The sequence below is a fragment of the Pipra filicauda genome, unplaced genomic scaffold (genome assembly GCF_003945595.2).
Source record: "Pipra filicauda isolate LSUMZ 115617 unplaced genomic scaffold, ASM394559v2 scaffold340_size778089_pilon, whole genome shotgun sequence".
NCBI lineage: Eukaryota > Metazoa > Chordata > Aves > Passeriformes > Pipridae > Pipra > Pipra filicauda.
Genome location: NW_024104466.1, coordinates 139,274 through 161,599, shown reverse-complemented (window position 1 = coordinate 161,599; position 22,326 = coordinate 139,274). Strand labels below are relative to the sequence as shown.

Genomic DNA, 22,326 nt, shown 5'->3' with positions numbered 1-22,326 from the left:
AATACACAAATAAAGAAACTGAAATAAAAATTGACATCACCTAGACTGCAGTGCCATGATAACAGGGCTGTAAACTGTGCATACAAAGAATGAGGAATTAAGCATTAACTCTCAGTCCTCTTGAGCCTCTTTGCTACTAGCAGTCCTATTACTGTTGCGTTGGAGTAAAGGTAGGCAAAATATTTGTCAGAGAAGCAGTAACACAGACAAACTAAACCAACATCTCTACTTCTCTTGCACAATTATGTGATTAGCAAAGTAGAACATAGCTCCCCAGTGCAATTTTTTGCTCCCGTGCAATTCCACAGCAATGATGTATGGTAAATCGCTAATAATCTCTAAACAGGCATTTCCTAATACAGATCAATTTATGATTTGTCAGTTTTAAAATTTGGCTAATCCTTGACACATTGAAAGTCCAGGGAATTTTTTGATTTTCACTAAAAATGGAAAAGGCCTACAGAACATGAAATGCTGCCACTACCCCAACCCTCAGTTAACTTAGAAATATGACATGGGCTTAGTAATCATTCTCCTAAAGAGACTTTGCACATCATGGAGCCTTTTTTAGAACTTGAAGGTGTAAATTAAGCAACATCCGAGAAATGTGATTTGGTGCACATGTGCGTTCAGGCATGCTGCTTCATCTCACCTGGAAACATGAGGCAGCAAGAATGAGACAACAGAGTGATTTATGAACCCAGACATAAGAGAAAAAGCAGTTAGAGCTACCACTGAAATTTGCAATATGCGTATTTGTTTGGCGTTAAAGCAAAAATCTGTAATAAAATTTTTTCTTATACACACCAGCCTGCTTTGGACAGACTTCTTACTCATCGGTGTGGACAAAGACACAGGAAGTACGGAGGCATTAAAAGTGAATTACTCGGGTATCATAACCAAGCTGCCTGGAAATTGAGCATTTCTATGCAGATTTTTTTCACTGCATATTTTTCTCTTTATAATTTACCCCTTGTTATAATTTGTTCAGTCCTATAAAAGCATACAGAAATCCCATCTCATCTTGCAGCAGTTGGAGGAAAACCGGCATCTTTCACTGACCATCTACGCATTGTTGCTCAAGGAGAAAGTAGTGAAAGGAGCAGCTGGTCCAGAGGAGTGTCCTCAGAGCAATGCAGCCCCGAGGGAGCAGTGCTGGCTCACCTGCACTGGCGCTGCCCGCACGCAGAGCCTGCAGCAGGATGGGCACTCCAGTTGTGCCCTGATATTTTTAAAGTGAAGTAATTGAACACACAGACCTAAGTTCTGGAAGTCAATGGATTATTTAGCAGTTAGGAGAATTAAAAGAAGGTACTTTGACATGTTGTCTAGTGCATTGCTTTGCCTTATTCTTGAGAGAGATTAGTTGTATAAACTGTGTTCAAAGAATCTGCAGCTAATACCTGATTTCCTATGACCAACAGCAAAGAATCTATTTTCTTAGTCCCATGATAGGAAAAGTGCTCTGTAGGTGGAAAGCAAGCTGCAGGTGTTTTTCCCAAAACCAAAAGAAACTGAATAGAAAATCAAAAAATTAATCAAGATTGGGAATTCAGAAAGACCTAAACACAGGTAGTGTCTTCTAAGGTATCCTTGAAAAGAATCAGAGTTGGAATATTTTCCTCAACAATACAAATACTCGCAAATGTAATAATATTTGACTCAAAGAGGAGTCAGGAAACTCAGTACAGGGTTTGTGTTCAGTTGCTGCTCCATACCTGGTTTGAACGAAGTCACTCCCTGCCCAACACTCTCCACAACACCAGCTGCTTCATGCCCAAGAATTATTGGAAAAGGCATAACCAGTGCACCAGTTATCACGTGGTCATCAGAGCGACAGATCCCTGTGGCCATGATCTGATTTACAGCAAAGACAACAATATTTCAGCATTTAACTACGTCACATCATATGTGGAAGTGAAATGATATCTTACATTTGGAGAAGTCATTTGCTTTCCTCCAAAATCCAATATGTATACAATAAATCTACAGGTAGCACAGTTTTGGTTGTGTGATTCAAAATTTTCATGGTTTGTATTAGGCTTTAATCTACAGAGCAAGGGTCCTTTGTGAATGTTTTTTCTGCAGTACTGAGCTGTATAGGTAGTCACACTGACTATCTGGCAGAACCAATGTTCTAGTAATACAATTATATAGGAAGAACAGAATAAATTAAATTATTCCTAATGTTTATATATAAATACATAAAAAGAAAACTTTATAATATTACAAAAATATTACAAAATTATGTAAATTAACCACCACATATTTATAAACAGAGAAATATTGTGCATATTTTATATTTATTATATTTAGATTATATGACAATATACATTAAATTATGTATTATAAAATTATATAGAGAATTACATAATAATTATTACATATTATTTATATATTTTAAATATTTATATATGCTACATATACAAAAATTTAGGCTACACATAGTATTTTATATCATGTTTTGCCTTTTCTTGCAGCTAAAGCAGCAGTATTTCTTTTGAAACATTCAGGTATGTATTTACAACTTTTGTTCCGACAAATGGAGTTGTTAACCCCAGGAGAGGGTTTTCTCACTTCTGTAACACTTGAAACTGCTCTAAAATGAAAACTTAAAACTGCTGCTGAATTCCACTGAGATCAATATCTTGGCAAAAAAAGAAAGCTCCTAGCCCTACTGGGCTGTTTCCTAGCACAGATTCAAACAAAGTAAGAGAAAATTTCTTGCTCCACTCTACAGGAGATTCTGATTTTTTAACTTGTACTGTAATTTTTTCAGCTTATTTGAAAAACAACTGTCTGTAAACAAAAAAGCCAACCATGAAAACTTTTTTTTTTAAGAAACTCATTATCAAATTTAGGACTTTAAACATATTCTGTAGGAGCTCACTGATAAGTAACTGCTCTCTAGTAGAATGTTTTCTGACTGGATCTTAAAAATCTATAAAAATAATTCTGATAAAAAGCAAGATAGAATCCAAGTCATAAGAGTTGTTTTAAATTTTATTTTTAGTACCTTTATGCGAACTTCATGTTCTTTTGGTGGGGCCACTTCCACTTCCTCAATACTAAATGATTTATTGGCTTCCCACATTACTGCTGCTTTGCATTTAATAACCTGCAAACAGAGCAAAGAAAACAGGAATGGCACTTGCATTTTCAAGTCACCACAGAGATTCTTACATTTCTGCATGTGAAATTGCTGCTCATATCTGTGGAGAAGATAGGGAAAACTACAGGAAAAACCCCAAACAATACATAGCAAAAGAGCCAACACCAAAGGACAGTGTAAGCCCATGTTTTTCCTCCACCAAGATCGTGTCTGACTTTGCTCGTATTTCTGTCACATCAAGTTTTTGGCAGCATGTATAATAGTCTCCAGGATAACTGGATACCTTGTTCATACTCATTGGTCCTTCTCTAACTTCCTTGGAGGATGTTTTTTTTGCCATGTTGGTGATTATTTGTGTATATTTGTGTCTTCTTGGAGATGGCACACTAAATGATGCCATGTATCAGGTGGTGATAAAGTCTGTGTTGCCTAGAACTGCCTGTGTTGGGAACTGACAAAATTGCTAAAAATGGAATTCGGAGCTTACTACAGGTTTATAAATGTTTTAGTAGAGCCCAAATTCAGCCATGAGGTGATGGCTGAAAGGACACCTATGCTAAATGGTACAGCAGTAGGCAGAGGTAATCTTGAACAGCACTTTCAGCACAATATTATCCATGCTTAGGTACCTTCCTTCTCAGAAGGGACATTTAGCTCAGATGGGGTTACTACCCAAGACAGCTTTTTTTTCCCCCCTGTCTGTTAGGTTAAAGTTTGTCCATTAGTTCTTCAGGTTTTGTCCAGGTACTGACAGCTCTTAGGGTTCCTCTGACCATCTGCCACTGAGAGAATAATACACTCAGAAGAGAGAGGAGCATTGTTCACTCCCAGGCTCTCAAACAGAAGCTTTCCTCCCTGCAGTCTCAATCCTAGTGTATTCAAAAGCAGCGCAGCCTCTCTGTCCCTATATCTGTTCCTGTCCTTCCTTGGTGGTCTCAGCCCATCCCAGATCTTTAAACAACCCCAGGCCCTGGAATATGATTTTCTGTGACAACCTTATGAGTGAGACAGTACCTTCAGTCACTCTAAAGTCTACTGACTGCAAGTATTCGGGTGGCATTATCTTGAGAGGGAAATGGAGGGGAATTGAGTCCATGATGAAGGAAGTTTAGCACATGCATGAGTATCCTGCATCACTGGGCCAACTTAACTCCAGTGTGCTGCAAAATTCACAGGGGAAAACAAACAAACGAATTTTTCGTATCAAAGCTTTTGAAGTAGAAGTAGAAATAACGTCTAGTTATCCATGAACTGTAAACTGGTAACAAAGGAAATAATTACTAGGAAATACTACACATATAAAATAAAGTAGCACACTATCAGCTAGACACAAAGTGGGATGGGCCCAATGCTTTGAAAAAAACTGCCTCAAGAGACATTTACACTAAATGTAACATTTCATGTGTCAAATGCGTGATTAATAAAATATTCACAAGTGAGACCAAAGATCACATTTTAAAGGGCCACATTTTCCAGGAAACTTATTTAAAAAAAACCAAAAAATGGTGATTTATGTATTTATATTGTATCACACATAGCACAATGATGATTTTATGACTTGCACATGCAAAGACATGTAGTGTTTCCTAGAACAAAGGTAGCCAACAACTGTGGATTGCTGAGAACAAACAAATCTCTCCTATAAGACATTGGTTAACTGTGTATTGTTCTGGTGGTTGTGTCCCTGAGAAAGTTTACGGATTACAACAGAATCCCACAGATGCACCACCAGCACACTATCACCCACTTCATCTGTCAAGACAAGCACTGGCTGGAGTCAGTTTTTTTTCTATGTGTTCTACCAGCCCTGCAAGTTACTGTGGTGGGGGAGGGTAGGCCCAGAAACACACCCTTTTACAGGGCATGAGGATTATGCTGCTTGGTTACATAAAATGCATGGTAGCTCCCACATCATTCCAAGATAAACATGGTGAAATCAAGGCAGTTAAGTTACATTACAACACTTCACTTACTATGCTTAGCCCAAGGCCGGGTAGAGAACTGAACTTGGTGAATCTATCTACAAGTGAGCTACAATTAATTTTGCATTTGCAGTAATTCACAGTTAAAGAGAGCATTTTTTTTTTTTTTGCCTTTCTCTTGTTTTAATTGGTTTTAGAATAGAGAAGACAGCCAGCAGTAACAGCAAATGATCCTGGTACTTTCTTAAGGCACATTACAGCAAGGTACATGCTTTCAGTAGTTTTCTATTTCTAGGTTCCTTGTCCATCAACCTCTCTTGCAGGTCCCTGGGTGTATGTGAGCACCTCAGCAGTAGTGCAAGAAGCAATGGGTATTGGTATTAACCTCCATCTCTCTCGTCACTTATTTTCTAGCAAAGACATGCACCTACTCAGTCCCAGCTCAGTACTGCATTGCATATGAAACTTACTTTTTGTCTTCATTAACTAAAGTTTGAGACTTGTTATATACATATTCAAATTTAATGACTGTCCTAATGTCAGCACAATTAAACTATTGCCTTGAAGAGTTAACAACCATTTTCTAGAAGAGTACAGTGACCTGCAAATAAAGACAGTTCTCCTTTAGCAGCTTCATCCTAAACTCTCATCTAGTGCTGTACCACCAGGACTTACGGTGTCCCAGCAAAGAATTTGCGTTTAAAAATGCATTACTCAGCTGCAGCAAAGAATCTATTCTAATATGAACTTTTGCTTACTTTTCCTGCTGTGCTCATGTTGATTGGTGTGTCTGTTTCGAATCTTGCCGCCAAGACTTCACTCAGCCTCAAAGCAGTCGGGTTGCTGGCACCACAAGTCCTCTCCAACACACTGGAAGCTGGTCTTACAAAGTGCTCCTGAAAGTGGAGCTCCGAGCTTTTAGCCAAGCCTCCCAGCTCAGAGTCCCACCCCTTAATCAGAAAAAGTGCTAGAATGAAAATAAACCACTTATATGATGAAACCTCACTCTCTACATTGCTTCTGTCTTCCTGATTCCTTTGTCACACTCTTCCCTACCCTTTTTTTGCATCCCTCTTATGGTTTCTCTCAGCATCCCAGGAAGAAAGCAAAAGCCCTGGCTGAAAGCTTTTTCCCTCTTTCCACCTCCCTGGGAGCTGCTCTCCAAACCCGCTTCTCTCAGTGGCACTGTACACGCAAAGAGAAAAGGGGGGAGTGAGAACATGAAGGCTTTGCTGATGAACTTTGGTGACACTCGTAAGAGTCCAGCTGATATACTAAAACATGTGACTGTGTGCAAGCTTCTTAAGAAACATACACTCACTGTCTGGCTGCAGCTGTACCAGCTCCCGAATTCTTAGTTTTCCAGTCCGGCTACTGATTAATCTGTTGGAATGGTTTTCACTTCATAGTGTCCAAGGGCAACGTGCCAATCATGCTGATTGGAAAACAAAAATCAGTAAGTCAGCAAGAACAGCTGGGACAGAATGCATGTATCTGACCAGACACAAGACCCTGCCCAATTTGTGAGTGCCTGACCCATCGGTTCCGTCAACGCCCACAAGCACAGGCCCCATCACTGCTCATATGCCCACACAGTCTCTCCTGGCACAATGTGCTGGTGCAAGGGATTGAGTGGAGGTCAGCACTGCATGCCTTTGCTGTGGACTTCTTTTCAAATTATGCCCAGCATTCTGAAATCAAGATTTTTCCTTCAGAAACAAGCCAAAATGAGATAAAATGTTGCATATAATCTGACCAGTCCTGCTGGCCGCACTGTTCCTGATACAGGCCAGGATGCCATTGGCCTTCTTGCCCACTTGGGCACACTGCTGGCTCATGTTCAGCCAGCTGTCAAACAGCACCCCCAGGTCCCTTTCCTTCAGGCTGCTTTCCAGCCACTCTGCCCCCAGCCTGTAGTGCTGCATGGGGTGGTTGTGACCAAAGAGCGGGACCCAGCACTTGGCCTTGTTGAACCTCTGTGCTTGTTTTAGCTGGGGTAGGGTTAATTTTCTTCCCAGTGGCTGGTATGGGACTGTGTTTTGGATTTGTGCTGAACACAGTGTTGGTAATATAGAGGTGATTTTGTTATTGCTGAGCAGGGCTTACACAGAGCCAAGGCCTTTTCTGTTTTCCATACTGCCAAGGTGGCAAGGAAGTTGGAGGTGCATTGGAGGTTGGGAGGAGACACAGCCAGGACAGGTGACCCAAACTGACCAAAGGGATATTCCAGACCATATGGCATCATGCTCAGTATATAAACTGGGGGAAGAAGGAGGAAGGTGGGGACATTTGGAGTGATGGCATTTGTCTTCCCAAGTCACTGATACGCACGATGGGGCTCTACTCCAGTTAATGTATTTATAGAAACACATTTTTATTGTTGTCTATGGCAGCAGCCAGATGAAGTTCTATTTGGGCTTTGGCCCTTCTAATTTCCTCCCTGCAAAAACTCACAACACCCTTGTAATCCTTCTGAGTTCCCCTCAAAATTTTCCTCATCTCTTTAGCTATATGCATATCAAAGCCATGACTTTTTTTTTCAGAGAGTGGAGATGAGGCCATCTGGAAACAATGTCCTTCGGCCAGAGTGGGTGCCTTCAACTGAGAACACTGGACAGTGGATCCTGTCTGCAGCCTGCACAGCGGTAGGTGGCACGGTCTTTAGGAGGAAAGGACTGCACATGGTGTCAGAGAAGCATGAGCCGACTTACGTAACTGTATTGCAAAAGCTGCTTTATTTGCCTTGCTCTGCCCAACTCCTAAAAACAGTGAGGGCGAGGCTGCAGCTCGAAGTGTACAATGACCCTTACATGCAGATAACCTACAGTGCCGCCCCTTTGTGACTTGCTGGCATAGGCCCACTGGCTCAACCCTTTGCTCTAATACTTGCCAAATGATACTTAACTGATCCCTAGACCCATTCTCTCCCCTTTTAGGGCAGGTTCCTATGAAGGGAACTTTTCTTTATGCTTATCTACATGTTGTATTCCTTCTTATGCAATTAAAATCCCTTCTTTCTGGTGAGCACTGACAGGACCTGAGGGAATGGCATGAAGCTGTGACAGGGGAGGTTTAGGTTGGATATTAGAAAAAGGTTTTTCACCCAGAGGGTGGTTGGGCACTGGAACAGGGTCCCCAGGGAAGTGGTCACAGCACCAAGCCTGAGAGAGTTCAAAAAGCATTTGGAGAACACTCTCAGGCACATGGTGTGACTCTGGGGCTCTCCTGTGCAGGGCCAGGAATTGGACTTTGATGCAGGTCCATTCCAACTCAAAATATCCTATGTTTCTCAGGATATATGATACAAAATTCCTTTATTAGCTTTTTATCTCACTTTATCCAACTGAACATGAGGGACTAATATTCTCCCTCCAGTGATTTACTAACCTCAGCAGATTCCAGTGAAATGTGGTGCCAGAGGCAGAAGAGAAAGAACATTTTGGAGGTGTTCATGGCTGGTGAGCTTGCACACAAAAGTTAGAAGCAGTGGACAAAGACCTGTTCATGCAACTCCAGGCCGTCTTTACTTGGGGACTGTAACCTGGGCAAATGACACGAAGCATTGGCCATGCTCAGCAGATCGTAGCCAGAGCTGCAGTTTCTGACTACAAGGCGCTTGTAGTGGAAGGTGGTTCTTGTTTACTGACACTTCACAGGCAGTACAACCTGCTTCCCACTCCTCACTCTCACCAGGGCTGAGCAGCCTTGCACTGCTTGCTTTCCTGAAGCAATGCATTGACTCTAGGTAAGAGAGCGAGGGGTTTCAGAAACAGCCTTCTTTTAACATAAAATTAATTCTTCTGCACCAAACCTGACTCAGTTTAACAGGAGAATACTTGAACCACAGCTCAAGTGACTTAACTCTTTAGAGAAAAGAAGCTTTAAGGGCAGTTATGCATCATAGATTTTAGTGGCAACTATACACTCTGCCCTACAGATTATAAAATACATATTAGCTTTAGCTAAAACTTAAGCAGTTTTAAAACTAGGTTACTTTCTCCTTATCTACATTGCTAATTTTTAAGCTTACCAAGGTACATGCATGTTTCTTTTCAGACAGCAATTCTGTTGAAATTGAAAATTCAGCATTTTTTCCTACTGTGTGATAGCAATTTTCACGTTACTCTTTATGAGTCTCTTGTTCAGAGCTTGGTAACACAAAGGATTCAGCTCTGGGATCCACATGGCAGTAGTAGGTAGGAAAAAAACCAACAACATCTCTGAAGTCTCACTCTACACAGTACAGAAGCTGTGACTGCTCCAACCCTTCTGTATTCTTCCACCTACACATTTAAGGTTGTCCAAAAGATTAGGTACACAAAACACTGCAGGTGCTCATTTGTATTGAAGAGCAGAGATAAAACTGAGCAGCAGGTAGGATTCAGAGCTTGCAGGCAAGGCAGGTTAAGCTCTTCAAAAAGCTTAGGGGTCATATCTGAGATGATAATAATATGCACGTCAAGGCAGTGGAGCTGAATTAAACACATATGGGATGATGACATCCAGTTTTGTGAGAATGTAAACAAAGACATCCAGATATGGACACCTTTCCAGAACACACAGAAAATAAGTCATATGCTCATGGGACAATGTCTTATTCATTTTAATAAGCTGAAGAACAAAAGCCAAAGGTGGAAGCTGCAAATTAGCTAAACAGTGGTTCTGAAAGTGTGTGAGTTTAGAGCAAGTATTATTTTGAAGAGAAAAGCAATATCTAAGGAGAGTACTGAATCAAGTATGAACACCCCTTTTTTAAATAATGCCTTTTCTTCCTTTTAGGTTTCTGAAAATAGCCAGACAAGGCAAACAAGAAGAAAAAACCCACATCTTACACTACTTGAAGTAAAAAAGGAGCAAAAGGGAATGAATATGAATCAAACATTTTATTATTTGGCTTTAGGATTGTCAGTAGTAGATGCTGTTGTCCCAGCTAACACAGCCACCTTCTTGGAGAGAGACAATTAAGCTACACATTTCAAAGATGGGCCAAAGTTTATTCAGCTTTAGGTTTGGAAGTCACATGGAACTCCATCTCTGCTTTTCAGAGTAAATTATGACAAGAAGAATATGGGCTTACTCAAACCTTATTTTAAAACCTCCTGCAGTATAAATGGATACTTTACCATAACATGAACCAGCACCGATAACTGTGTGGTGAACCCATGATCTTCAGTGGGATCTACAACACAGCCCAAGCAATCTAAAGTTCTGTTTAAGTCAAAGAAACGCTGGAAGTCTTCAAATGTCCCTGACCTTATCCTCAAGCTCTAAGGACTTTAGGAATGCCACTCCTGCACTCCTGCAGCTGCCCTGAGCCCAGGTGGTGATATGGTTTTTCAGAATAACTGGTCACTGTGGATCCCCTCAGCAGTTGCACCCCTGTGCAGTATGCCAGCTTGCACTGCAAAAAACACCGTCAGTGGTCAACTTCTTGACCAAAACCTCTAAGATGGGGGCATTCAGAGAGGCTTTTTCCCACTCAAAAAATTCAGGTGCCCTCCTGCAGAGTCGTGTCTAGAATCAAACACTTCTGCTCAATAAGCAAGCCAGGAGTCAACGAGCACGTACGACACGGGACATGTGGAAACCAAATCACAGACAAATTGACCTGAATCCAGGAAAAGGACAAGCAGGGGGACAGTACACTAACCTGCAGTAATGCAGTGTTTGGGAAATTGCCACAACACAGATGCAGATGAATGCTGCATGACTTCAGAAATCTGTTCTCTCTGTCATATCCCACCCATAACCAGGGGCGTTGAGGCTCAGTGGGAGGGAACAAGACAACAGGCTTTCTTATGGCATCTTCTTGTGACCTCCCCACTGCATGCCACTAAAAGAAAGTCTGCCCGTTTGTGCCTGAAGGTTTGACTTTCTGCCATCTCCCTTTCCTATTTTCTGACATTTTCTTTTCAGATTCATTGAACCATACCTTCTTTATTGCCTTTCTAATGTTTCACTAGACAGGTATAAAGATCTCTGGCTGTATTCTCCTGTTCAGAAGCTGCTCAGGATTGTTAAGCAATAGTTCAGGCAATACCTGAACTAAGGTATTCACAAAGCTTAGTGATGAAAATCAGAGCTTTCCTAAGCACAGCAATGACACCTGGTGGCAAAACACAGGGATCACGTTCTTCTAGAGCTTCTGTGCAGCTTCTTTTGTCATGTCCTATTCCTCAACTCCATCATGGCCAGGGAACAAATCTACCTAAACTGAAACAAGGCAGATTCAAATTACACTTCAAAAAAAAAATTCTCTGGGCACAGAGAGCAAAAATTACTTGGAGATGGTGTGGCGCCATCACCTCAAAGGTCTGAGAGGCCTGGTTAGACAAGCATGTCAGAGCTGATCTTCCTTGAGGAGAGCACAGTGAAGTAGAGAACTTCCCTGCATGTTTTTCTACACTTTTGTTAACTTTGTGCAGCTGAAGCTGGTTCAAAGAAGGACGTTTCTTTAAGAAATGCCTGAGAGCACTCCATGTAAATATTTATTCCTGTTATCAGAAACTAATTCCTTGTCTTTTCCTACTATAAAACAGTATAGTGATTTGTCTCTGTTTACTGTGTATGCATTAGTTGGCCATGCCTAAAATATGCAAGTGTGTCCATCTTGAAAACACTGAGAACAATACAGCCAGGTCTGGAGATTGCAAATGAGGAATAAACTTGATCTGATGCTGGGCTGATTTTCATGTGCTACAACCAATTCAACTGTTCTCATCAGTAACTTTACACTGAACTTATTGCAAGAATGAGGCTTTAGGGCTTCTTGAGCCATCACTTCTCCACAGAGGACTTCTGCACAGCTGCAGCCTGCTGACTGAAAGCAAATCACCACCGTAGTATGGTCGTGTGTAATGCTGCTGATTCCACCAGTGAAGAGTTGAGCACCTACAGCATTTAGGAAAGGGTTAGAAACTTCTTCAGTGTGAGTCCAGGTCTGCCAAGAACAGCCTTTTCTAGACAGCTGAAAAACTGTAGGATGTGGAAGGTTGCAGATGGCAGTGGTAGTCAGAGGGCCATGCCCATCGAAGTCCCACTCTACTCATTTACTGCTCCATCGCACCAGGGAACACATCCCACGGACAGCATCCAGTTCGTGAAAAGAGGCATGAACTTCAGCCTCATATGACCTGATTAGGTTAGCACAGACAGAGAACAGGTAAACAGCATCAACACCAACTACGGGCTGAGGCACCAGTGAGCAACATACCAGACCAGTTAGGATGCCACGTCCTCACGCTCTTCAGCCAACCGGTGTGAAAGCTGTACTTATTCAGGCACTGCAGCTACCTGGCTAGTCCCTGGAGAAAAAAGGGATGGGGCAGGCTCATGGGGCTGAAGTGAAGCCTCACTTCCAAGGGGTCCACTTCACTACTTTGCAGAAGCACTTCAGTTAGTTAGAAATAAGCTGAATCAGAACATCCAGCCAAGACAAAGATTATGACTTCTTTTTTTAAAGGAAAATATTTGACAGACAATACATTACAAACAGGATCATGTGACTAAACAGGAATACTGAATCCTAGTAAGTGACTTATAAGGAAGAGTTCTTGTATCCTAGGATTGTTCTGAGGCTGTGTGATAAATTTGACTAAGGAGATGAAGAAATAATTAAAAGTCATTGTGTCACCTCAATTCAACACGCACAATGTGCCAACCAAGGCACATGATTTGCACCTGTGCTGACACCCATCCCACTCAAGCTCAAGTGTAAGCACTGCCTTAATCCCACACTCATATTTCATCTATTGACCCCACCTAACTAAACACAATATACAAACTGGGCAGTTCAGTTGATTGCAACTGTGTGTTGAGAAGTTCAGGAAAATTACAATGTTTGTTTGTTTGTTTGTTTTGAGTGTTCATGCACACTTTGCAACAGGCACTAGTGGTGCAGGTTTTGGAGTCACAGGAACGCTTGTCATTAATTGCTTTTAAGAAAATTTAGAGTAGAAATGGAGAAGAATGCATACATTAAAATAGTAACTACTAATGCTCTTGGCTATTACACCCAAATTTGTATGTATAAAAAAGTAATATTAAAAAATTAAATTAAACAGCTCCCTTGGGAAAAATAAATGCTACATTTGCCATTCATTTCTTTTTTTTTCTTAAAGCTAATAATATTGAAGTTTCAGGGTAAAAAACTGCATTTAACTTTACCCTTCATGTACACAAACAGCTTTAGGCAAACTGTGGAACTACCGAGCACTGAGACAATTCAGTATTACAAAGACAGCAGATGGTCTTTGGAGTGTAACTCCTTCACGTCCCAGATTTATCCCATGAATTGTGTGTTGCATCTTTCCCATCATCTCCTTCTAAAGCCTAGTCACTGTCCGAGTCATTGTCTTCATCTTCTTTTTCAGACAGAGCATGTTTGGATGAATCATTGGCTTCTCCCAGAGGAACAGCCCCTTTCCTCTGTGGCAGGACACTGAAAAAGGCCTCCTTCCAGTCTCTCTTCTCCAGGTAGGCAAGGATGATCTCAAACACTGCAACATCAAGAAAACCCATCAGCTCTCTTACAGGGAGATAAATGAACTGCTGATAGGAACACACCCCCAAATCCATCCCATCCAGAGGCTCAGGTGCATCCTGTTGTGGCAGCTTCCCAGTGGAGCTGATGAAGTGCGGCCAGGGACAGACAAGGCAATTCTGCTACTGCTGCAGCCTAAAGCCAAGTGTGATCTGAGTCTCCAGTTGTGTGACAGGACCCACAGCACTGCTTTTCTGCAGTAGCTCCAGTTTTCAAGCCATTTTTCTCAGAGACAGAGAAATGCTCCCCTCCTAATACTTTAGGTCTCACCAGTTCCCTGTATACAGGCACCAATGCTTCCCCATATTTGACAGGAATACTGCTGGGGATACACTTTAACAAACATTTTGACCCCTCCCTAACACACAGACAGCCCAAAGTCTTCCTAAAAACTCCTGTAATTAGCTTTTTTCTTTCTATATAAAGCAACAGTTTAAGATCAAGTCTTAGAAACATGTAAAATCTTACAAATATATGGGGTTTGATAATTTTTTAGTCCAGTGACATACTATAGTCTCCTCCATGTTTAAGTACTCTTTATTATCATGGAAAAATACACCTCACCAATCAACGGCACTTTAAGAAAACAAAGGTATCATTGAGCAATGTGTTACATAAAAAAAAAACCACTTTGAAAAAAGCAAGGTAAGATAAAATAAAATAATGTGCAGTGGGGCACAAAAAAGCCTTTGACACCATGTCAAAAATGTCCAAAAAGATCTGAGTAGGCTCCATTTTACAAACATTTTTGTTTATTGACACTGAAAAATGATCTAGTAATAAAACTGGAAGTTTAAAAGGAGTGGGATTCAAGACGTGGTTAAGCAATCGAATGCTTCAATCAGAACCAGCAAATCAGGTAAAAATAAGTTATGAAAGCTCAGCAGCCTGAGTACCAGTGATACCAACTGTGGTGAGTCTACAGGTACCGAGACAGTTGCTGCTGAACAAAGCTGCCTAAGGAGGTGAAAACATTACAAATGTATTCTCCCCTGACATGAAATACATGGAATAATTTCCAACACTTATACATTAAGCCTGGAAACAAGACCAGGATGATAAGAATGCCACAAGTATTCATGAGAAAAGCCAACAGGATAGGAGGTGCACTCCTGAGTCGCTAAGACACCATCATTTACATTTAACTGTTTCTATAATACACTTAAATTAAGGTCAGGGCAATTACTGTACCCCAAAAGCAGTATCAACATAATAAAACAAGGCTGAGGTACCTGCACTGCAGTGCGCAGTTTGAGGGTTCAAACTGTAAATATCACAGGTATATTCTACAACAATGTCATTATTTTATGATTTAAAACTTACCATGATTGACGGCTAACACTTTCCGACTGTTCATCTTGACAAAGTTTCTGAGTGGGAGCTGCGCATGACCAATGCCTTGCTCTACAGCTTTTTTGTAAGTTATTCCCTGTGGGAAAGACACCTAAATGAGTGCATTCAGAATCACCATTTTGGATCAGCCCATGCAGATTTATTACAAGTATAATTTTCTGGCAAGAGTTTTGCTGGTGCTGCCATGATCTTGCTTTAGAAGACAGTTGCAAAAAGAAACTTACCCTAGTTAGACAGTATCTGCCTCAAAAGGGCTACCTTTTGGAAAACTCACTACTTTCTGCATACGTCACACTGTGACCAATGGTCTAAAGGCTTGTAAATATAACTTCATGCAGCTGCAGCTCTAGAACAAGTCAGCCACAGATTGTTTTAAAGGTGAGCTTATGCTTAAGTACAACGTTACTCACATTGCAGTCACTGTGTATTTTTGCAGAGGAAGAGTAAAGGATAAAGAAATTTTGCTTGCTTTCTTATACCTGAAAACTCCTGTGCCCAAGGTGGGCAAAAAAAGTCTTTAGAATTGTGTAAACACTCTATATCACAAAGTCTATGTAAAGGATCTGCTTCAGCTCCCTCCCAGCCTTTTGCTGGACTAACTGCTGTCGAAGAGACATCCCTTTTTTTAGCATCCCACCAAAATATTAAAGTAGTAACAGCGCTTCAATTTCCCAGCTGCATTCTCTATGATATTCCAGGTCCCCACAGCACGATCCCACGTACAGGTATGGAACTAGATCTCTGAGGCATGTGTATTACTCAGCCAAGTTCTCCTGAGAAGCAAACTTATTAAAAAAGGACACCCAAGATGCAAGTGCTGCTGCCATCTGTATTTGGGCATGTGGGCATCCAAGCATGCACATAGACTTGCAAGTGCATTAATGGAAACCAAACCCTTCTGTCTGAAACTATGGCTCTCAGTAAGCTGAGCAGTGTTATTAATTCCATTCCTATACTTAATTGAAAGTCCAAAAAAGCCCAGCATGCCTGCATTCTGGAACACAAGCCACTGCTACCACAAAAGCTTTGTTTCACATTTCTTCTAAAATTTTTTTAAGTCTTTTTCTCAAGAAGTTTTCTTATTATTTATTTTGTTAGTTTAGAAACAACAGTATTTATGTCAAATAAGGTGCTAAAACAGAAAAAAGCTATAAAGAAACAGATCCACGTTTTACCTTGTGGTGATTGTGATCCACCAGTCCTCCAATCACATAGGCTTTCTTCTCATCAAGCTCTTCGAGAACATCTGGGGAATCTGAGGTAAGATATACTAGGTCTTCTTTCTTTATTAGCTCACTGTAGTGCTCTGTTCTAATTTGGATGTCCTCAAAAAAAGGTAGTTAAAAGAAGTTACATTCAACAGATAAGCTGCTTGTCAAGCTTTACAGACCTAAATGGGACCAGCAAAACTAAATCCAATAGAATTGTGGTCATTCCACGTCCCTCATTCATGTTTAAGGGTGTATGACACTGCACATTGGTTTCTGCAAAAACAATCCAGTCCCTATGGCACTGACTTGTAAAAATCAACAGGAAATTTTCTGAAACCTCCAAAGAACCTTACAAATCCTTAAAATTCTTGTGATTCCCTTCAAATGTGAGCATATTTCTCCTAAGGATCTAAGTAATTTTCCAGTTCACCTTTCCAAAAAAAGTGAAATCAGAAGTAAATCCTTAGTTCACATTAACTGTTCGCTAAGAGAGGTTTATGCTATGCTTCTGCAAAGCAGCTATTGCACAAGAAATGCTGAAAATAGGTCTGGTTTTATTTACTCAAAGTGCTCTTCCTTTGATGTTGTTGAAACAGTGGTTTAACAGGGAATTACAAGGAAAACCAACGTGAGTTTGACCATTAGACAAGCTTCCTCTCTAAAGAACACTTCAATACTGAGAGGCAATGTGATGAAAGCATCCTGAAATTCAAAGTATTATTTTGGCCAAGAAAAGAGAGCACTGTCAAGACAGATGACTGTCAGAATTGCCTAAATCAAGCAGCCTTGCTTTGTCTATCAGGGAATGAAATTTGTTCAATAAAAGCAGGTGAAAACAGATGTGTGTGTAGTTTTCCAAGCAAAAATCAAATACGGAGTCAAGATAAGTAGTCTTTGGCTTATGCAAATTAAATCAATTAAAAAGCAGAAAGAGCTACACTATTTCCAATATGCCATTGCTCTTATGAGTTAGAAAAACCCACATGGAAAAAGCAAACGCTCTTCACAACTAACAATCTAGTTAGCAACTACAATCAAGGTTTTGTTTTCCTTTTTTACAGAAATAGTCAATTATTCACCTTCCAGTTCACCCATCCTTTGTCATTTTCATTCATGTTGCTCTTCAGCTGTCCCCCATGGCTGGTCAAGTAAAACTTCAAACAGAACAAAAAAGAGGTACAAAATACAGAAATGTTAATATGCCACAATCTATGTCCTCTCTGTCTACCTTAACTATATAAGACTTTTTCTACCCTTAACTATTAGCTAAATCTTTTAATATTTTTTAGATGGAATTGATACTAGGACCATATTCATACAGTTAGTGATACATTTAAAAGACAAGTATGCATTTGAACTCACTTTTTTTTTTTTAATCTGACACAGATAAAACTGAGTATCAACAAGACCTTAGAGGCACACTCCAGTATCTTCACCTGCACACACATACTTATTCATATATATGGGGAATTTTATCTACATGGGTTGGAATTTAATCTGTTAAAATAGAAGTAATTTTCTTATTAAAAAGAGGCAGCTCAAATAATTTTTTTCTACTACAGTTCTCACCACTTCTCATATGTTTGGTAAATGGCAGTAGTCAGTTTGTTTAAACATACCTGCACAGGATGAAATGCCTTGCGGTTTTCTGCATAACATCTCTGAATCTGCTTGTGAAGCTTCTTAACATCCTGTACACAACATAATTTGTTTTTACTTAGTCCTTCATACAGACCATCACAAAATGCTTTACCATGAGCCAGTCAGAAGCTAAAGAGAAAAAAAGGAAGCTTTTAACTGGCAAAAGTGACTACTGAGAGAGTGCGGACATCAGATCCTGAGAGAAAAAACAGCCACTGTGCAGGGATTATGTTGGCAAGAAAACACACACATCTTCCCATACAAGTGTACTTAGACACCTCTGTATATGTGATTTGCATTATTCTAGGAAAAAAGCCCCAAACAAAATTACAGGTATTTAATTATATATTATAACAGACAAAATTAATCTGAGGAATCAAACAGATCTATCGCTGTGACAATACTCAGTCTTTAACCCATGGGAAAATCTTGAGAACATACAGTTTATATTTAAGAAAATTAATTATGCATAATTAACCTGAAGAACCCCAGAACAATGCAAATAACCTAGCATCTGGCTCCAGCATTTTGACTGACAAATTGGACAACAGTTAAACTATTACTATTTAAAATGCAGTAGACTTATTTTTGAGCCAATTATGGCTTTTGTAAGGTACATTACACAGTTTTATTCTCAGTGTCTCAAAAGTAGCGTTTTATAAATGTAATCGATTCCTATTTTAGAAAGAAACATCATTATAATGCTTTGATATTTTTTATCTTCTAAGGATTTCAAATAAACTAGACCTGTGAAAATATTGCAACACAAGTTTTACAGATGCTAGAGAAAGCCTCTAATTTACCTTACTGATAAAGACCACAACCATTGTCACCTACAGTGCGCTTCACCCTTCCTTAACATCTGCAGAAGTGCCAGTTTTTATATCAGGCCTAATGGTGCTCTGCCTGACTAAGGAAGGAAATGTGTTTCACAAAGGATAAAGTCAGCAGGAAACATCTGGTCAGCATCTCTGAAGCTATCAAGGGGGTCCTCTGCTCTCTTCTGGGGCACTGCTGAAAGGCTCCTCAGGGAACGAAGTTCCAAAAAGCCAACTGGAGCTTCCCCAAAATTCTGTGGTGAGTGGCACTAGGCTCCATTAGTGCTACACATGCTCTGCATTACACTCCCCAAGCAGCCAGACAGGCTGTGCAAAAGCTGGAATTCAAGCTCTTACAGGGCAGTGAAGTCCTGGCGGCAGCAGAAGGGCTCGGGCACCGGGAGTCATGACGTCTGCCTCAGACACCAAAGGCTGCACTCTTACAGGAGGCTGCAGGTTAACTTTCCTAGTATAGTTAGAGGTGCTTTCTTCTCAAAACACCACACCAAGCATCTTGACCTGTGGCTGGGTATCCCGCTGATCTTCCCCATATTTATCTATCCTGCTGATCTTTGCACCTGTTCTTTCATCCTTATCTAAGATAACTTTAGAGATGGGCTGAAGAGTGTCCTCCTGTCCCAATTACCTCTTGTGTGACTGTGAGAACAAGCCCACTATCGTTACAATACTCAAAATCTTAATTTCCACAGACACTTACTAAGAGGGTTGGGATCCTCATGACCACTTTGAAAGAGAAAGCAACTGCATGTGGCATTTGCAGTCCCTTTTAGCAAAACCATTTTGAGGTAGAAGTGCATCCAATGTCATGGTGAACACCTGGCATAAACTGTTTCTATATTTCTGCTTTTGGAATCAAATCAATTTACTGCATCCCCATGAAGGCAAACAGAATCTCTGGCAAACTTATATAAAGTATGGCCCAAAGCCTAAAAAATTCAGCAGCTGACATGAGCAGGTCTGGGAGCCACCACAATGTGAAGCCTGCTAACTGTGCCCTGCAAGCAGCTCTCCAGTTTTTGCGCTCTGACATTGCATCAGAACTGTCACTGGAGAACCTCTCAATGATGGGTAAGTTCCTTTTACCTTTAACACCATCAGGTCATCAAAGCTGCAGTCCACAATGAGGCGAAGTGTGCTAGGAACAACTTCCCTGCGCATGCACTTTCTGTCATTTCCTTCATTACTGGAATCCAATTTTGACTGACGTTCTAGTTTTCTCTTCTGGCGTTTTTCTTTTCGTTTCTGCCTAAATAAACAAACAAATCAATCCTCAAAAAGTGCTGCCAAATGTGCTGAGGTGCATGTTATGCACACAAATGCAGACTTCTAGGACCAAGGTGGTTGTCCTGTGACTGCGGTAGTTTAAACTTGTTAAATGTTGCCTGCATTTGTATTAGGCTGAGACCAGCACGAAACACACCCCCATCTTTGTGAAGTTCTGTATGTACCTACAAAGACGGGCATCTGACACAAATTCAATGAACTCACTACTGGGAGTCTCATGGATTTAAGGAGTCCATGCTCTGAGTCAAGTCTCATAAAAGAATTAACAAAAAGATTGAAAAAAATCACAGTATCGGAATCAGAACGTGGAAGGTGATTTACATCCTCTTTCACTGAACAGTTTTTCAAAAAGCTTCTGAAGCAATTTTTCCTTCCCAGTCCCCTGATGGGAGTGGGCAGTTGGGAGATCACATTTCAGAGACAGCAACAGCCGCTGCCTTGGGAAGGAACACCTTGCAGTCAGCAGGACAAGGATAAACCACCATCAGCTCATTTGCAGATACACTTTCTCTCAACACAACGGAACAGCAGATCATCATCTTTCAAAACTATTCTAGCAGATTGTAAATCAACATAACTTACAGGACTGCATTTCACATGTCAAAAGTATTTGCTTTTGTTCACTGTCTTAGTATAAGATTCACCAAGTGTGACACCACCTGGGAAAGAGAGTGCAGCCCACGCAGAAGGGAATAAGGCCACAGGTTATCTCTCCCCTCTGACAAATCAAAACCGTGCATGTTTGAATACCTCCTGACATCTCCAAGCTGAGGAACACTTCTAATAGGAAGAGGGGATGCTTACCTTTACAGCCTCTTCAAGTGTAGACGGAGTAGCCTGCGGCTACTGCTTTAAACCTGGTGTGGGAGAAAACTGGTTCAACTGCCTTGATTTGCTAAAGCCATTTACAAGAAAATTCTGATGGCACATCATTATTATTATTAGCACTAGACATTACATGTGAACCTAGGAAAGCTATTTTGCAAACCATACCTTCGTAGATCTTTTTGTTCCTCCCACTGTTTCTGCTTCAATAACTTCTTCCTTTGTCTTTTGGACATGGGCTCAGAGCACTCTTCCTTTTCTAAGCCTGCCTCCTGTCTCTCTACTGGACTGTCATTTGACTTCACCTTTCCTTCCACATCAGGAACTTCAGGGAAAAGGGTATTTTCCATTGGCACCTCTGGACTGTCTGTTGGCGTTTCGGAGGACATTAGCTTTTGGTCGGGTTTTCTGATTTGTTTCTCAGCATGAGCTAAATATTTCACTAAAAGAAAGCTTTCTGCTCACCAGTTCTCTAGGAAACAAAACAATCGTATGAGTGTTATTAACGAGGTCAATTAGAACAAGTATTATTCAACACCTACCGTAAACCTGAATAAAGAAAAATAATAAATAAGAGGTCTTTTTTGTTTTTTTAAAGCTATGATAGTTCCTCTGCAAACAGTAACATAGAAAATACTACAGAGATTATGACCTGCATTCAGATAGTCTAAAACCCTGCCTGCCACATCTGCAACTAGTCAATACTTTCCAAGTAAAAATTTTGTGAAAACACAACTGCATAAAAGTAGGGAATCAAACTGAATCTAATGTAAAAGAAAAAAAAAATAGCACCAGTACGTGTACACAAACTGTTCTCAAATACACAAACAGAAAAAAATTAAAGAGGTATCTTACGATGTAACTATGGCAGCATCTTAGAGAAATGTAATTTTTAAGGCACTGAAGCCATTCTTTTTGGGGAAAAAAGAAGTGTGAACGTGCTGTACTCCTTCAAAATTAATTTTTATTTCTTTTGAAAACCGAAGACACTGCACAGTGACAGAGGCTTGCCACTGTCACTGGACAAACACAGCAAGGGGACAGACTGTTACTCAGTAAAACATTCTGTGTTCAAACCAATTACAACTACAGCCTCTCCTTCCAATGGCAAGCATTACTTTTCCATCCTAGCAGCTCCCCTGCGCTCGACACCCACATAACTCTCCAAAGGTAACCACTTCGCCGCAGAACGCCGCACCTACATCCGGCAGAAAACAGCAACCCTCCGGCTCTTGCAGGGACAGCAGAGCCAGGAGACACACAAAGCACCAGAGAACCAGCGGCGTTTCCGCTGGCACACTCCGACTTCCCCGTCTGAGGGCGTGCGGACGCCGAGCGCTGCGCGTACACCTGTGTGCGCGTACACAGGCGCACAGACATACACATGCACACACGTGTATCTGTATCTAGACACGCAGTAAGTCCCTCATAGCTGCACAGGGCTGACCACAACGCCCGGGAGGGCCGTGCCCCCCCCCACAGGCGGCGGTGAGCCGCACCCGCACCGCGCCGCGCGGGCCCCTCGGGGCCGCCATGTTCCCTGCTCCCCCCGCGCTCCCCCGAGGGGCCGCAACGTACCCGCGAGCCGCCCCGCGCA

At 41.1% G+C, this 22,326-nt stretch overlaps 2 protein-coding genes and 1 long non-coding RNA gene across 6 annotated transcripts in view; 1 reads left to right on the top strand and 2 right to left on the bottom strand.

The window, feature by feature from the left end:
* The window catches only part of LOC113996821 (alcohol dehydrogenase 1), a 12,229-nt gene extending 6,030 nt beyond the window's left edge, over positions 1-6,199 (bottom strand). The window contains exons 1-3 of the mRNA XM_027738148.2: positions 5,793-6,199; positions 3,017-3,118; positions 1,719-1,857 (exon numbers count right to left, since the gene is read on the bottom strand). Of these exons, the coding sequence (XP_027593949.2) occupies positions 1,719-1,857; positions 3,017-3,118; positions 5,793-5,810 (259 nt within the window). The 5' untranslated portion in view covers positions 5,811-6,199. The remainder of the gene's footprint in view (positions 1-1,718; positions 1,858-3,016; positions 3,119-5,792) is intronic.
* LOC120323783 overlaps positions 1-13,093 on the top strand; it is a 19,993-nt gene extending 6,900 nt beyond the window's left edge. Inside the window, exons 4-5 of the long non-coding RNA XR_005564625.1 lie at positions 7,578-7,679; positions 9,814-13,093. This is a non-coding gene — a long non-coding RNA (uncharacterized LOC120323783). The remainder of the gene's footprint in view (positions 1-7,577; positions 7,680-9,813) is intronic.
* On the bottom strand, positions 9,903-22,326 carry TRMT10A (tRNA methyltransferase 10A). 4 transcript variants are annotated; one of them, XM_027738151.2, is made up of 8 exons: positions 22,308-22,326; positions 20,898-21,201; positions 19,704-19,866; positions 17,760-17,831; positions 17,220-17,294; positions 16,105-16,254; positions 14,900-15,005; positions 9,903-13,532 (listed from the first exon to the last, which is right to left on the bottom strand). In XM_027738151.2, exons 2-8 carry the CDS (start codon positions 21,116-21,118, stop codon positions 13,366-13,368), a joined length of 954 nt encoding a protein of 317 aa, XP_027593952.1. In that variant the 5' UTR covers positions 21,119-21,201; positions 22,308-22,326; the 3' UTR covers positions 9,903-13,365. The 4 variants fall into 4 exon arrangements, with proteins under 4 accessions (XP_027593952.1, XP_027593950.1, XP_027593953.1 ...); XM_027738149.2 differs by lacking the exon at positions 22,308-22,326 and adding an exon at positions 21,848-22,259; XM_027738152.2 differs by lacking the exon at positions 22,308-22,326 and adding an exon at positions 21,928-22,259.